Source organism: Acromyrmex echinatior, chromosome 8, assembly GCF_024713525.1.
Source record: "Acromyrmex echinatior isolate Ae372 chromosome 8, ASM2471352v2, whole genome shotgun sequence".
In the NCBI taxonomy this organism is placed as follows: domain Eukaryota; kingdom Metazoa; phylum Arthropoda; class Insecta; order Hymenoptera; family Formicidae; genus Acromyrmex; species Acromyrmex echinatior.
This window is the reverse complement of record NC_141859.1, coordinates 10,771,403-10,788,503: the sequence shown is the minus strand read 5'-3', so window position 1 is coordinate 10,788,503 and position 17,101 is coordinate 10,771,403. Positions and strand designations below refer to the sequence as shown.

General features: G+C 32.3%; 4 protein-coding genes and 1 non-coding gene across 6 annotated transcripts; all 5 read right to left on the bottom strand.

The window, feature by feature from the left end:
* Positions 1-79: 79 nt before the first annotated feature.
* LOC105151397 (lysocardiolipin acyltransferase 1) lies at positions 80-4,708 on the bottom strand. Its single transcript, XM_011065082.2, has 5 exons — positions 4,496-4,708; positions 4,092-4,280; positions 3,475-3,682; positions 2,789-3,370; positions 80-2,726 (listed from the first exon to the last, which is right to left on the bottom strand). Exons 2-5 carry the CDS (start codon positions 4,257-4,259, stop codon positions 2,572-2,574), a joined length of 1,113 nt encoding a protein of 370 aa, XP_011063384.1. The 5' UTR covers positions 4,260-4,280; positions 4,496-4,708; the 3' UTR covers positions 80-2,571.
* Positions 4,709-5,955: 1,247 nt separating this feature from the next.
* LOC105151398 (regulator of microtubule dynamics protein 1) lies at positions 5,956-9,234 on the bottom strand. Its single transcript, XM_011065083.2, has 6 exons — positions 8,939-9,234; positions 8,265-8,490; positions 7,580-7,753; positions 7,106-7,320; positions 6,788-7,026; positions 5,956-6,633 (listed from the first exon to the last, which is right to left on the bottom strand). Exons 2-6 carry the CDS (start codon positions 8,450-8,452, stop codon positions 6,370-6,372), a joined length of 1,080 nt encoding a protein of 359 aa, XP_011063385.2. The 5' UTR covers positions 8,453-8,490; positions 8,939-9,234; the 3' UTR covers positions 5,956-6,369.
* A 240-nt stretch (positions 9,235-9,474) lies between these two features.
* Vps2 (vacuolar protein sorting 2) lies at positions 9,475-12,414 on the bottom strand. Its single transcript, XM_011065085.2, has 6 exons — positions 12,112-12,414; positions 11,714-11,850; positions 11,428-11,599; positions 11,174-11,349; positions 10,871-11,005; positions 9,475-10,527 (listed from the first exon to the last, which is right to left on the bottom strand). Exons 3-6 carry the CDS (start codon positions 11,593-11,595, stop codon positions 10,320-10,322), a joined length of 687 nt encoding a protein of 228 aa, XP_011063387.1. The 5' UTR covers positions 11,596-11,599; positions 11,714-11,850; positions 12,112-12,414; the 3' UTR covers positions 9,475-10,319.
* Positions 12,415-13,153: 739 nt separating this feature from the next.
* TBCC (Tubulin-binding cofactor C) lies at positions 13,154-16,239 on the bottom strand. 2 transcript variants are annotated; one of them, XM_011065087.2, is made up of 3 exons: positions 15,984-16,239; positions 14,820-15,070; positions 13,154-14,550 (listed from the first exon to the last, which is right to left on the bottom strand). In XM_011065087.2, the coding sequence occupies exon 3, from the start codon at positions 14,390-14,392 to the stop codon at positions 13,364-13,366; it is 1,029 nt and encodes a 342-aa protein (XP_011063389.1). In that variant the 5' UTR covers positions 14,393-14,550; positions 14,820-15,070; positions 15,984-16,239; the 3' UTR covers positions 13,154-13,363. The 2 variants fall into 2 exon arrangements, with proteins under 2 accessions (XP_011063389.1, XP_087264695.1); XM_087408569.1 differs by having other exon boundaries at positions 14,820-15,063.
* A 583-nt stretch (positions 16,240-16,822) lies between these two features.
* On the bottom strand, positions 16,823-17,101 carry LOC147908751 (RNase MRP). The gene has a single exon (XR_015546054.1).

The window sequence follows — 17,101 nt, the reverse complement described above, 5'->3', positions numbered from 1 at the left end:
AAAATTTTAGAAATATCAAAAACAATTATATATACATATATATGTTTGTAATAAATGAAATAAATAACATCATAGGAAATTTAGAATAATTTCTACATATTTATTTTTAATTTATTACAGCGGAATGGCACAAACAATAGCATAAATATGTACATTCTAAATACAATCATTGTGCAGTACAACAAAGGTTTTATTGCACCATTAGTGATTCACTTTGGATTCATTTACTTTCAATTTGGAGCTTTCTACTTCTTTTTTTTTTCCACCTTAACATCCAAAGTAAATATACAGATTTATACATCTCGAATACATATAGAACTTGATACATCACATGTAATATTACAGTCTTAAATTGTACATCACGCAAAATATGTTATTCGATAAAATACTCCATTATGTTATGATGTTCATAGTACATATAGTAATATTTTTAGACATTATACGCACTTCACATCATTGTACGACAATCTAATTAATATCTATTTGTACAGAAAGATTTTTATAGACACTTTATTAATAATTTGCTTAATTTATCAATTCTCTTTTTGCCAATCTATAAGACATACAGAGATTATTACAATTAATTTATAATTCTCTACTTATATTTTTTATTAAAGCTTATGAAAGAAAAAGGATTAATTTTTCTTTTATATCGAGATTCCAGGTACATTACAATTATATAAAGGAAGTATGCTTATGTGTTTTACTTACACATACATACGTATACAGATCTACAGCTATATTTACGCTTTTACAAAACTATTTTGACTGCTTATATCTCTTTGGCACGTGAATTCACTTTTACTTATACTCGAAATTGTTCGATAATTAATCTATATTTTATTGAGAATACTAGAAAAAAATAAATATTTTCTAACATACTATGAATTATAAAAATTATGCGACATAAATACTTTTTTAAACATTGAATCATAGATTACATTACTTTATGTAACATGAGATATTACTCAATGATTAGACTTTGGTGAAAGATTTTTCGCCTCTGAAAGAGATATTAAAATTAATCAATGTAATTTTCGTACTCCTCTGAAAGTCGCGCATCAATTTAGATTACGAAATTTATTATGATGTTGGTGATAACACTGTAAAAAATAAATCATATGATTTGAAAGACGATTTTTAAAAAGATATTGAAAGATATTGAGATATAGAAAATTATATATGGAAAATATATTATGTATTGAAGATGCTTATCAATATATCATAATATACATCTTTTCAAAATGAATAATTTCTCAAATATTTTAGTTTGTTCTTAAAAGTAACGGAGAGATTTTAAATAATAAATGGATCATTTTGTGTGTAGAATTCTTTTTATGTATGTGTTTTAATAGTCGATTTATTTGTATTAACTTTTATTAGAAATTCATTGCAGTAAAAATTAGTATATTTCGTTCAAAATGTTTTCATTTTGTCAGTGTAAGTCTGACAAATTTATATATGTTTTATAAATATAGACATTTTCATGAAATATATTTCTGTTAAAAATGCATTTTTACTTTAACATCAATGTTAACGCAAAACATCAACGTGTGTGTGTGTGTGTGTGTGTGTGTGTGTGTGTGTGCGCGCGCGCGCGCGTTTGTATGGGTGGGTGGGTGTGTGTGTGTGCTTATGTGATTAGAAATGCGATCCTCACGTCTTGAAAAGAGAACATGATGGATACGTAATTATATTTGCAGGAATTGAGTGCTGGGATATATAATTCCAACAGTAATTCAATTGCAAACTTACTTCCTGCAAATCAAAATCGATAATAGAAATGTTCATGTACATTTTCCAATTTAGCGGAACAACAAATTTCTATTATCAGAGAACTATGTACATTTATCTCTTATACGCTATCATGTTTTTAAAACGCTGCAACATTGAGACATTATAAATGTAAAAGGATTAAATCAGTGCAATTATATTGCAAGTTGTGATGGATTCCAAATACATCGAATCACATTGCGTACAACGAAACTATCAAATCGTTTCGAATATTATTCAAAGCCAAAAGATTTCTGAAAGTCTTGAATATTTTGAAAATATATCTTTTTTGTGTAATATATACTTTACATTATTTTAATCCGCTCTCAGTTTTATGTCAAGAAAACAATTACAGGCATCTGTAATATAGAAAATAATTTTATTTTTGTGAATTTTAAACATTTTTAAGGAGGACTTGGTCCAATCCCATCAGATTTTTTGTCTTGAATGTATTGAAAATTTTTAATGTTCAGACATTCTCAGGACATACAGACATTAACAATTTGTAAATTAAGATATTAAAAGTTCGAAGAACTTTTAAGATTTTTCAAGCTTTCAAGAATTTCCAATTTCAAATAGAATGTAATATTACATAGAAACAATTTAGAGAGACTCTATATAATCGAATAATTTCGACACTTTCAAGAAAAGTATATTAGACATAATTATATCAAATTGTGATATTGCACATCTGTTCTTCTAACGTTACGATCTTACATACAGTATTATCACAGAGACAAAGAGCTACGCGATTCCCTAGTGATGTTCAAACAAAAATATATTCTCAATTAACTATATTTAGCTCAAAAGGAGCTCTTTCCAACGCCAATACCATCCAATTTCAATTTGATTGAAGCATATGTTGAGAATAGACAATCCGATGAAAAATAACGCAAAGAACAGAGTCCATAATTGGAAGATCGGAGAAACGATAAGTAGAAGCACTGCCATCCCTAAAAATAAAATTTATCTTCTGTTATTATTTCTCACGAATGACAAGAAAAACTTTAATTACCTGTTAATATGCTCCAGAATCCGAACGCGATTCGCAACGGCAGCGTTTTCGCCATCGGCCAGATCTGGGTGGAGAATGCCTTCCGTTCATAGAATCCCTGCAATATCGTCTCTTTATCGGACCACTTGTCCTCCAGCCACTTTCTCAAAGTCGAGTCATCATATGCCGAATCATACGCCGGTATATCCGCGGATGAAATTCGTTTTATATGGAAATGGACCTCCCTCGGGAATTTACCCTTGATCAGATCGATCTCAGATTGCGGTATGTAATCCGGATATGCTATCGTCAGATCATACACAGCGTCGAGGTAATTCGCGCGCTGAAGATGCCGGACCAGATAAGTGAAGCCGGTCGTTTTCGGGTGGAGGGTATAAGTATAAAGCGGCAGGTGATGCTGCAAGGCGTACTTGTCCGACTTCTCCTTGCTGCTCTTCGTTAGATCGGTGCCCTCGGGGAATATCAGCAGCTGCGTGCGGCTATCTAAAGCGATCAGGTAATCGAGCGTACGCGACAATCGGCCTCGATCCTCTTCCCACCGTCGCGTTATATAAAGGAAACCATTCATTTGCATTATCCATCCTGTTACAGATACACGTGTTACAGACGTGAGGGCGAGGAGAGCGTATATACATATATATCTTTGTAAATAATTGACGCTTTGTATATCGAGTTTGGAACATTACCTGGACCGGGAATGTGTCGTATAGGATCCTTTAAAATAAATTTCAATTTATGGCAACCGACACTGGGCATACACGCTTGATACATCGCTGCCCATAGGAAGTTCCAATCCACCCTCGTTCTGTGATTCATCACGAGCACGGCCGATTCATTAGGAGATATATGATCGCCAGATACGTAGATCTTTACACCGAACGCCTTCAACAGAGCCTAAAACATTTATAATGCCAGAATAAAATTTAAGATTCCACAATTAAAAACGATATATTAATAGAATTAACTAACGAGTTTGAATCTTTATTTTGAAATATATATATATATAATAATAATAAAATAAAACAAGAGTTTTTAGAAAATTTTTCCTTGAAAGAAAGTGTTTAAACATCGGGAACATTTAAAATAAATTAAATTTAAAATAATATTATGTCTACATATAAAATGTAGAGAGCAGATAGAAATAATAATATAAAGTGTGTTATAAAAGAAAAAGATTTAAATATAAATTAGATTTTTACGAATAATTTTGAATTAATTCGATGTTTTCTGTGCGAATTATTATTTATTATTAATTAAATCGTAAACGTAATCTGTATAATTAATAAGATTTGCAAGTACTTACGGTAGGATAAAGTTCCCAGCATGCGAATAGAATGTCTCCACATTTTCGAAATATCGGTGGACTAAACAACAACAGTGGCAAAAGCGGACAGGCAATAAATAAAAAACCTGCCGCTATACTACCATACCACAAAGCACAGTATAATGTACCACGTAAAAATCCGCGCATTACAGTCTGGGAGTGGGTATCCTGGAAATAATATGGAATGTATCGGCATGAGGACAAAAATATTACCAATCGTACATTTGCGTCTATTTTCAAAGGTCAATTGCTAGTAATAATTTCGCAAGAACGTACGCGAAAACGATATTTCGCATCCGATATGCATATAAAAATAAAGATTTAATTTCACATTTCTGCACTAAAAAAATAAAAATTATAAACGTTGTCTCCGTGAAACTCACTTTCACATGTGTATCGTGCAATTGAAGCACTTTTTACGGACATTGGATCTTGACTGTTTCCTTATGAAACACTGTGTCTTTACTGGCTTCCTCCTAGTTCTGTTAGAGGGGTTTCTCTTTTCTACCCCTTTCACCCTCGCTCTTTATCCAGCTTCTACCACTGAGCTAAAGGATGCTATGTTGGACCATTATTGATTTGTTGAGCATAGAGGCTGTACAATCTCAATGAAGAGATTGGAAATGTCAGTAACTGATAATTAACTCTCTTATACAATTAATATTTTTATTCTATTTAGTTTTTTAATATCTAGATTTAATATATTTATTTTTAACAATGTTAAAAAAATATATCATTATCATATAAATTAGATATACAAAAAATGTATGTATACACGGTGTTAAAAAAAAACCATTTAGTATTTATAGTGAACATATATTGAAAGCTCAACCGTTTCTGAAATATAAACATTTTTATATGTTAATATCATAAATGATTTACTGACTTCTAATATATAGATCCTCAATTATTGGTTGATGACAACTGACTGATTGCCGGTGAAATCTTCATAGTTTATAAACACCAAGGTAAACATCGCATCTACATCGTATGCGACACGTAGAAGTCAATAAGTCATTCATGATGCTACATACAAAAATAGTGTGTACTATATAAATGCTGAATGGTTTATTTTATATACAGGGTGTATCTGAAATAATGCCCTAATCATACAGTGCTATTCCTAATAAAAAACTGAGTCGAAAAATCCTTTACCAATTTTTGCAATAGTTAACGAGATATTAATTTTTGAACATTGCCGATTAAACAGATAAAATCGATGTATAAGACAATTTTAAAATATCTTTCAGTGTTCTTTATGAAATATTTTTAAGATGTTTCTTAAAGAACTCTATCTTAAAATTGTCTTACACGTCGATTTTAGACATTTTGCTCATTGGGTAACTAAAAAAAATATTGCGAAAATTGCAAAATGATAGATGACTTTTCGACTTGGATATTTGTTTGTGTTTTTTTATTAGAAATAGCACCATATGATTAGGCGTTATTTCAGATATACTCTGTATGTGTGTGTGTGTATGTGTGTGTGTGTGTGTACACATCATACATAAAGGATATATCATACATCTACAAAAAAATAAAGATATGTATATGTGTGTGTGTGTATTTTATATATATATATATACACACATACATAAAGGGGATATATTATACATCTACAAAAAAATAGATATATATATATATATATATATATATATATATATATGTGTGTGTGTTGTTTTATTATATATACTTGCAAAATAAAATTATACTTATATGGAGAGGAGAGAGAAAGAAGAGAGGGGAAAGAAGGAAGAAAAGAAAGGATGAAGAGAAAAGCTCTTTATAAGAAAAGAGACAATTTGATGAAAAAATTCGTAACTATTTAATAACTTCAACAATATTTATCATGTTGTATCATTTATTAAGAAACAGACAATAGAAAGATAAAACCAACATAATAAATTTATAAGTCTATATAATGAATAGAATAAACCATGGTAGGCCTAGCATTTATACAATAAAATGACAATTCTAAAATGTATTTCATCAAAAGTTATTTCCTAAAACATCCCGCGCCGTTTTGTATCTTTTTATCTTTGGAGACAAATAATAGTTATTTTATACAGTTTCTGTATAAAAGTCCAAGATAAAACTGTGTGTTGTGTACTTCGCTCCTTCTATAATTAGATTACTCATACGTTTTTCTTTCCCCGCGAATCAGTTACATCAGTGAATTCGTTATCATCGCGCGATTAATGTATTTGTAATATATGGAATGGATACATTCTCTCATCTATAAAAATTAATGTGTCCATTATTGATATCTCGAGTACTTGACGAGGAGTTGACGAGCATCATTCTGTATCCTTTCATCGTCTTCATTTGTAACTGATACGTCACAAATTTTTTCTAGCAACTGACAGGCCAGTTGATAGTTGCCCAGTGCTATGTAACATTTGCTTAGAAACAGCTTGTTCTCCAGATTTACTTCGGCCGAAAAATCCTCCGCTTTCTGGAAGCTATCAATCGCATCTTCATACGAGGCACTTGGCGGCTCCGAAAATAATGTCGCAGCAAGCTACATAAGAAAATAATCAATTATTGTGTAATTTATCTCGCTATGTACATTTTCTTTGAGTTGCAAATTCTTCGGTCAATCTTGATTAATAACTAATCGCAACTGTAAACTGAGATGCTGTTTGGAAAAACATCAAACCATGGTAAAACATTACCTTTCTTTCTATCCAACCTAAGTTAGCCACCTCGTATTTGAATCTGCCGAGTAAATGATGCAGAGCAGCATCATTTGGACATATCTCCAAGGCATTCATTACATGATCCTTGAAACGGTAACCATTTTTTATTTTTTCCGCTAGTGGCAAAAAGTCACCGTTTACACCTACAAGTATAGCACACCATTTGTGCAGATATGCATTTGGTGTAGTGAGAAGCTTTTCGCAAGCGTCAATTCCTAAAATAATTCGTTGCAAATGAAGACTTTGTTGAATGAACGACTAACGATACGCAAAATTGAGCATAATTTGTTATACCTGCACAAACAACAGCTTGTTTTACATTTGCGTCAGTGGTGCAATTTGAATATTTGTAACAGCTTCTGGCATATCTCCATACTATGTCTACACTATTTGGATACATGCCTACGAAATCTCGTAGTTCAAGGTAATCATTTTCTTCATATCCACCTTGTTTGTAATGCTCATCGAAAATAGAAAGGTCTAATCCAAGGCAGGTGGCTTCAGTTGTCCTGCATCACTAAGCGTATAATCTTTCCCGTTTAAGTTTCGAGTAGTTGTAATTTCGGATAAAAACGCAAACTCAACAAATTTCAGCATGCAATTATAATTTAAATGAAGTTTGTAGATTTAACTTGTGTGTATAAGCAAAAAAAGCTTTGATACAGAATGATGGATTTGATATGTGCAATGATGCTACCCACAACATTAAACTAAATTTACAGCTGTGATAATCGCGATGCGCTTGAATAATAAAAATATTAAACTGACCTGTTTTCAATGTCACTTATACCATTTTCGCTGTCTGAACAGTCGAAAAATTCTTCGTCGGCTGCTGTTGAAAAGCCATCCACATCAGTATCATTATCTGTTGTAGTGTACGTATGATCATTATCACGTTTAGAATTAAGCTTCTTCTTCTTTCTCTGTTGATTTTGTTGTGTTCTGAAAATGATAAATATTTAGATATCAATGAAATTAAATTAAACAAAAACATTAATTCCTAGAAGATATTTGTCTAAACTCTGTCTAACACTCATCCCAATGAAAAAGCTAGAAATATAAATGTGTTCTTCCAATCTGTTGACATTCTTAGACTTAAAAATTATATAGCAATAGAAAATAATGTATATAACGCCTGGAAAAGAATTAAGTTTAATTTAATTTAACTTTTAAAGATAGAAAAGAGACAATTTTTTTCGACAATATATTTTTTGTAACTTTAAAAAATATTATTGTAAGATTATAAACTGAAAGCCATTCTAAGCCGCAAGGCAAAGATTAAATAAATAAATAATATAAATATATATAAATAATATAAATATATATAAACGTCTGAATAAACCATTAGTACCTAATTAATCAGGATTAGCAAAAGAAATTGAATTAGACCAAATACTTTAGGAACATTCCATACATCTTAAAATGTCAATGAAAGAACAGCAATTATTATTACCTCAATCTTTCTAATTCCGTTTGCAATTCAGTGAGACGACGATCGACTTCGTCCAGATGGGCATTCTTCATGGCATGTTGCTGTTTCTCCAAGACCTTCTGATATATAAAGATACTAGCAGCGCTTATGACGCCGATAGTTGCTCCGATAGCAGCGGCGATCAAGTTAGTCTGCAGCTGACTGCTCATCTTGTTCGAGGATGAACTCCAACTAAACAGTCAATGTTCTAGAAAAACAGACACGTGAAGTTATACATTTCATGTAGTGAACAGGTACACAATTCATTCAAGAGTACAGGTGAGTTTTTAGTTCATTGATGAATCAATCGCATTATGCGCAAATGCAATTTTGCTTCATAAAAGTTGCATTTGTACATGTAATTAATCATCAATGAATTAAAAAACTTGCCTACTAGTACTTTTAATAATACAAATCGATATCATTCTATCTTTGTTACTTACTGGAATGTCAAGGACAGAATAGTTTGTGTTAATTTGTATCATTAAAACTACGTTCAAAAATTTCACCTGGATGTACCCACGTATTATTTTATCGTATACGTATATTTATTATTGTTTAACATTCGGTGAAGTTAAACACAACTAAACAACATTCTAAACACAACCTAAATAGAAAGCATCCTATGTTGACATTGTACATTGAGATGTACATACCGTTCGTGAATTTGAGTGACGTTTTATAGAACGTCACGAGCCTCCGTCCGAAAACGATGTATCATGATCTAACCGTATTTTTTTGCGCAACAAGACTACCTCTCGTCCTTGGTCTCCACGTGTCCTTTGGTGTCTTCGAGATGCGTTCGTCGCCGGAATTCCTGGCAAGGTCGATTTGGCGCCCAACACCCCGTGCTGTATCGAGGAATTATCTCAATGCCACGTGCTATTTTTCCTCACGGCAACGTAGACGTAGTGGTGACACATATATGTACGTGTGTATCGCGATCAAAGGGCAATCGTGACAAAACGTTCACAAACGAGTGAATATAATCGCGTAAAGAAGGCACGGCAGTGTCGCTGCGCTTTGACTTAGCGCCAAGCACTACCAGTGTCTCCAAATTCATTACATCATTATCTTTCTTCTCTCTCCTTCCCGAAATGTGTGTGATGGTACATTGACCCACCACATCCGTAGCCTCAATTCTCAATTAAACCTTCGGGACAGTTCAGAGTCACTATAGTCTTCCGTCGTCTTTCTTTCGTCTCCTGGCATATCTTTCCCAATCTTTTCACTCACGTTGTACGGGTCAATTTCTCTCGATCGAGGAAATTTAATTGAATGTCTGTAATCTAACGCGCGAACATCAGCTGGCGCGAACGTCCGTGTCGCCAACATCGAGAATTCCTGCAAGTCATCGAGTGTCGAATGAGGATCGCATCGATAAGTTACCGCTACAATAATCGTCGTTATCGAGTTTATCGAACGATTAGAACAGGGGGGGGATGGAAGTTTTTATAAACTCATATCGAAGTTATAAAAATTGAAATCTATATCTAAATCTTGCTATATCAATTTAGCTTTCCTTAAATCCAATATTGAAAATTTTTTTTCTAGATATGAAATAGAATTAATTACAAATATTAATTGTAATAACACACATTAATTTACAAATATTATAAAAATTAAATATTAAATAATAGTGGTAAAAAAATTAGTTGAATACCGAATATTGATTTGATCCAAATAAAGGAGTACGTTTTTCTGTGGTCGTATATTTTATTATACAGTATCTTTTTGTATATGAATATATATATATATATATATATGTATATATTTATATAATATTATGAACTTAGGCATTTACAGAGAATGTTCTGTATAGAAGCAGTTATAAAATTCAACGTGCGTAGAAAATACAAAGACTAATCATTCAAGAAAATTGTATGCAAACAATTCTTTTTAAAAATTCATATACATTTAAGTGTATATATATTTAAAAGCAGGAACGAACCGCTTCGAAACTGTTCTCATCGCTATAAAGCCAATTCTTTTTACACTTTTTATACATTATCTAATTAATAATATTATAATCTTGATTTATTCGCGTCGCAAATTCTCCAATCTAGCTTGTAGATCCGCATCAGCATCCGCAAGATTGCCTGCTCCTTCTTCGTTACCCGCTGCAGCGGCGACTGGTTGCTTAGAACCGGCTACACTTAGCGATCCAGATGCTTGCGGTAGTCCAGAGAGTTGATCCGTCAACTGTAGACCCAGCTCATCCAACACCTGTGCAACTACAGCATCACTGCGAAAATAAAACGTCAATACGTATACATATATTTATAAAAAATACATATTTTACAACATAATTTTATTTATAATTTGAACTTCACACATTTACTGAAAATCCAATAATTTAAATGAAAAAATAAAGACCTTATTCTAATTTAATAATGTACACTTATTAGGCCAATATTGACAGTCCATTCTTATATTTAAGATTTAAATAAAGTCTTAAGGTGTCAGAAATCCCAATCAGGAGTCGTTATTGGCATCTTAAAACATTACTTAAGATAGTCTTGAAATAAAAATGGACAGAAAATAGAATTTATGAATATAGAAATTATGTATTAAAAAAAACTTGATACCTTTCTTCTTCATCTCCTTCATCTTCCATTGCATCATCTATCGCATCGTTCATGATTTCTTCTTTCATATCCATTATCTCTGATTGTTTTTCAAATTCTTGTAATATTTTCTGTATTTGAGGCAAATTTAGTTGTCTATAAAAAAATAGAAATAAGAAATAGAGATTAACCATTATTCAAAATATATAGATACTAAATAAATGATTGTAATTAATAATTATACTTTTAGTTCAAAAACACAAGTAAAATGTCTTACTAATAAAACAAAATTATTAACACACTGATACATCATGGTGCACTTACTTGTTCATATTTTGCATCGCTTTGGTTACTCCTTTCATGGCTTGTGCCATCGTGTTCTGGGAACGTAGGGTTTGTATCTTTAGTGACACTGCTTGAATATTTGCTTTCATCAACATAAACTTCTTCACATAACGCCTTGTTCTGACCAGATCTTTAGCCATAATTTTCACAGCATCCTACAATCAATTTAAAAAAGATCACGGTATAATATTGTACAAATAGAAACAGAAATCAAACAGAAGTTTGTAGATTACCATTTGTCCATCTTTTGCAAGTTTCTTTATATCCGCTATAATTTTCTTCTCTTGTTGTTCCATTCTCACTTTTTCTCTGTCCAAATCCCGCATCGCTTTGTTCAATGCCCTTTGATTCTTCCTGAGCATTTCCTCAGGAGTGATACGCTTGCCGAATAACCACTCCATGGTGCTGACAAGCGATAATATAATATATCAAATATAAGTAAAATACAAACTTACATTAAACAAACTTTATATAATACAAATAGATATATAAGTATAATACATATTTCAAAAGACACACCTTGTTAAAAACACAATTAATACTTGTTGCAGTTATAAATGTTTTCTTAGGTGTTATCGCCACACTATGCTATTGCCATATCAATTTACGTGCAAATTGTCCGCATGAGCACTCTCAAGACTCCAAGTACCTAATAACTGAAATATACACTTTATGAATCACAAATTTTACAGGCTAAACCGAAGACATGAGACTGTATTCTCTGCGTTGAATTTTGTCCACGTTTCGTAATCGTAGTTCTTTTAATGTGAAAAAAACACGTTCCTTGGGAATATATATTTCTAGTATATCTATTGCCTATTATTTAGGCGATGACGCACCGACACAAACATCAGAACCATGAAATCTGTGACTTTACCAGATATCCCGTTGATACGTATCAAGGAATTTTTGCGTACCTCAGGCGGCACCAAAAATGACATCACGAGCGGTATCGGCGCTCTTTTGACAGTTCATACTTCGACTTCACGTGTAACCAATAAATCACGAGCTAAGAAGTAACTGGATATACTGGATTGGGTATCTACTTTGCTCGAGATTATTCTTCGCACAGCGCAGGGCCTATATTCTGTAACTGTTTTAAGCTGCGTTCCGTTTCATGATGCGCATGCTGCATTATTTATCCTTGTTATGCATTGTATATTAAACAAGGATAAATGATGTATCATGCGCACCATGCATGAATCAGAACGCAGCCCTCTACTAACAATTGTCAGTGTCGTTGCGCAGCTTTTTCACCATATAAAATATCTGCGCAACAACACCGACAACTGTCGGTAGGCGTGTAAAGACAGTTACGGAATCGCGCCCCAAAGCGAAGAAATTAGAAAACGAAACACGCCATATTGTGTATGATCGTCGATCCGCGAGATTTGATATCGTGGATATCGAATACTTCGCAAACGCGAAGTATTTAGAAATTCGAATTATGCAATATTAAAATAAAACGTAATTGCGAATTTTATATAAATATAATAATTATAAATACGTTAATTGAATTTAAATTATATTCACGGAACAGTTAGAAAGAGATAGATGAAAAATATAAGAGAATACACACATACAAACCAACTTTGATATATTTATCTACAAATTCAAACTAAATAAATACGATTACTAATGCCAATCTGATTGTATACATAAGGCTATATTAATGTCTACAATTCTTTTAAAAAAGGAGGGATAACAAACGATTCCAACGAGTTCTTATATTGAAAGATGCAAAACACAAAGATATAATATGTATAATATGTACATATTTGTATATAATATATAAAAGGATTGTCCCATTTTAAAAAGTAAACCTAGATAATTTTAAAGTTTTGTAAAAGAATTTTTATTTTCTTAAATAAAACCGTGATTTCTCTTATATATAATTCTTTTCTAATCGTCTTTCTAAAGTTATTTAGGTATGACTTGTAAAACAGGACACCCTGTATATTGGACAAACAGTAAATTTATTAGATATCGTAAATGTATAAAATTTGCATATATAACTTGCATCTTGTGAAAAAGCATGATATATATGTAGATGATTTATTTACGTAAATAAATTGATATTCGGAGAAAAAAGAATTAGGTTCCATAAAATGTTCGCTACAACTGTTAGTTTTAATTGCTCTTTTCCTCTTTATTTTACAAGTATTTATTTTAATCCCACGTTTTCACCCGAAGCTCCGGTTCGAGAATCGACCAATTCGGTGAATGTTTTTCACTAGATAGCCAATTGAAGTCGTCGATGCAGTTCCAATTGTTAATCTTTGGATCAAGGCCGGCTAGATTAAAGTGACTCGTCTGATCTTCATAAGACCAGTTGTAAGGTGCTACACGTATCTTCGTACAATCCTCTATGATTGCCCTACTTGTGACATGTAAATAAATGGTACAGTCCGTCGATGAATGTAATCGCAGCTGCTGACATGCGAAAGCAAATACACAATCACTGCAGTCGTGCACGTAAACAGAGGATGTTACCGGTCCAACTAATATAGTGCATTGCTTCAGGTTCACCATATGCAGGGTGCTCGGTGTACCATATATCCTTACAGTACAGCGAACCAGATCAGAAAGTAGAATGTCGTTCTTATTTACATTCTCTGCGTCCAACACTATACGTTCATTTATTTTGCCCAAGAGCATGCAGGCACTATCTCCGTACTTGCTCGACAATTTATTGTTCTGTTTAGTCGAACCATTCACAATGCTCTCAGATATCTTGAGATCTTTCAAGCCATCTGTGATGTCGAGCCCCTTGTCGGAAGGCTTTTTCACGATTCTACGATTCTTAAAACCAAACTTTTTTTTAGGCAAGAGCTTCATCTCCAACTCGGAAGCTTGATTCTCTAACGATTGCAAATTTTCTTGTGCACGTCTTATGTCATAAACCTTTAGAAACATTTTAGATTGCGATAAATAGTTCTTAAGCAATTGAATCTCCTTGTTTGACTTTTCGAAAATTCCTGGCAATGCTGAGGACGGCGTACTGGATGCATCGTCTAGCATATCCTTGATCTTCTTGCAAGAGGAGTAAAATGTATCTTTAAAGTAGCTGCTTTGCTCGGATTCCACGGCGAGCGATTGACGTTCTTCTCTTCGCCTTTCGATAACATTTTTTCGTTCTCGATCCCTCTTCGTGATACGATCTGGTAAACTTTCCTCTATAAACTCAGTAGGGTCCATTTTAGTTAATGCTATTTTTCAATATGGTTTACACTGTTTTGAGCTTCGAACGCCTTCAAACCTGTGTTTGACCTTTCTTGGTTCATCAATCTCTCACTTTTTTTCTTATATTGTGGAAAGAAAAGATTATGTTTTTCTGATGAATACGGAGGAAGATGCTAAAACAATTTAAACACAAATAAAAAAAGATTTATACCATCATTTTTTTAGATTCCTAAGTAAAAATATAACTTTTATATAAAACTTTGTAAAATTACTTTTTAATAAATAAAATTACTTATAATGTTCAATAAATATTACTGACTAATTTCTTTATTAAAAAATATATTATACAACTGAGGAAAAAAACATTGCCATCAGTACTCATATAAAAACAATAAAAAAAACATATATATTATTAGTTTCACAATAATATAATTATGATTACCTTTATGAGATCTTTTTCGTCGGTCTTAACAAAGTAAAATAAAGCGTTTCCTATTCCACCACCAATAACTACCGATGCTATGGAAATCCCGATAAATTTCAACGCCATGAAGATTTAATGCTCATTGCGCTTCTCTGTCCAGGTCTTGTAATCAAATGTCCTCAAATAATCATTGCCAGACAACTGTTCCCCAATAGTATAGTAACCCTCCAATATTATAGGAAAATGTTGATGTACGTAATATCTGAAATCTAATGTACATGAAATATAGAAGATTAATCTAATCAAAAAATTTTATTTAAATAAACTTCTTGCATGGTTTAACTTTTCCCTTTTTTTTATGTTAAAGAAAAAAGGAGAAAAGAGATGAACCATGCAAAAAGTTTAATTAAAAATCTAAGCAGAGATAATTCATATAGTAGATTATTCAAACAATATTGTAGTGAACATTGCAATGTTGTAGTAATATTGCAATAACAACGACTGTATTCAGCAGAAAAAGTTGCTTTGAAATAAATTATAGATTTAATTATAGATTTAAGATTTTTTTACATGATTGGTTTATATTTTTAGATCCAGTGAGGAATTAAAGGACAAGATCGATCAGCTGATTAAAGAATCTTACAACAGTTACAAAGCTGCTTTTTCTGCTAAAACAACCATTGTAAATGTAACAATGTGTTGCAAACTTCAATACTAAATGAGAAGCAATTCAGTGGAAAAATAAATTGACTTTTAATTATTCTATGCAGTCATCCTTGCAAAAGGTCAGTTCATTTTAACTGAATTGCTTTATACATTTTCTCTTTTTCTCTCCAAAATGAAAAGAAAAAGAGAAAAAATGAACCGTGCAAGAAGAACTTCTGTTAAAAAAAACAGGCCTAATGCAAATTCATACAGAAAAATCTCGGCAATCTGTCATATTTATTGCCAGATACTAAATATAGGAAGTGACTGAGAGATCCTTTTTTTTCAGCTGTACTCTTTAGCTGTTTCTCCATTCACGTTATCATTGCTCATTTTATCTCGAATATACAAAGCATGATCTAGAATAAGCTGGATAGGTTAAAATTATTCGAGAATATCGGATGGCAGGAACGTAACTCTAGGCGGAGCAATTCGGGAACGGAGGCGAGGTTCTATAAGCTAAGCGGAGCAATTCACCTTGCGAAGTGTTCAGGCGACGCCAAAATCCGTACGATCCTAGCAACAGTACTCCCTCGAAGATAAGGAAAGCCTTAGTACTTTTCTTGAGTATTTGCAGGAAGCCCACTCTCGGCTGTTTCCTGATCATGCTATGGTGAAACGGGCAAGATTTCCTAAAATGGAAATTATCAATACTGCGGGATACGGAACTCGTAACGAAACATCGCGCAACACCGTGATTTAACGCGGTGTAAAGGAAGGCATGAAGAGGGCGTCTCGTGAGCAAAATTGGAAAGAAGTCTGAGAGAGAATGTTTTCACTCGAATGAACTTAATTAAATATCTATTAATTAAGTATAAATATCTATTTAATTTAAACACAATGAGATTTTGTTGATGATCATCAAATCTAAATATAATAAATTATCTTTATTATTATAATGAGAACAGAAATAATTGTAGATATCGACTATAGGTATATATAATATTACAGTAACCAACTGATGGATAATAACTCAAACTCGAATGATAACAATATAATATTATAGTTTTTAATTGAAATTGAGTTCATTGATATATACATATGTCTACAAAACATCAGATTATTTATTATAGTAAATGAATATTATATCATAAATTAATATATTCAAATTTTAATAGTAACAAACTTTATAAATTTGTTGATCTTTAATATTTTGTCGATCCAATATTACAGAGAAGATTCTTAATCGCGTCAGAGAGTTCCAATCTTTCAGTATTAAAAAAATATTTTTTCTTTTAAAAAACATAAGTTAACAAAATTTACAATATTTAAAGAGAAAAATTTAGGGTTGACAAAAAAATTTAAAAAAAAGTTGAAGTTTCCTCGTGTGATAAGCCCTGTTCGGTTCAAACGTTGCTGATTCTTCTCAGAAGAGCAGAAACGTTTCAACACACATTACTTTACTTTGACGAACACTCTCACGTCCATCACGAAGGATCGGCCGAAACTTCCTCTCCTGAAATTCGCGAAGACGACGGAGGCTGATAGCCAAAAGCTACGGCACTTTCTGCCACGAGTCCAGGGACTTTCCTCAGAGTGATAAAGAGTCATTGTAGACTCCGATAGTGGCTCCGTGGTGTTTCCCGAGGGAACTT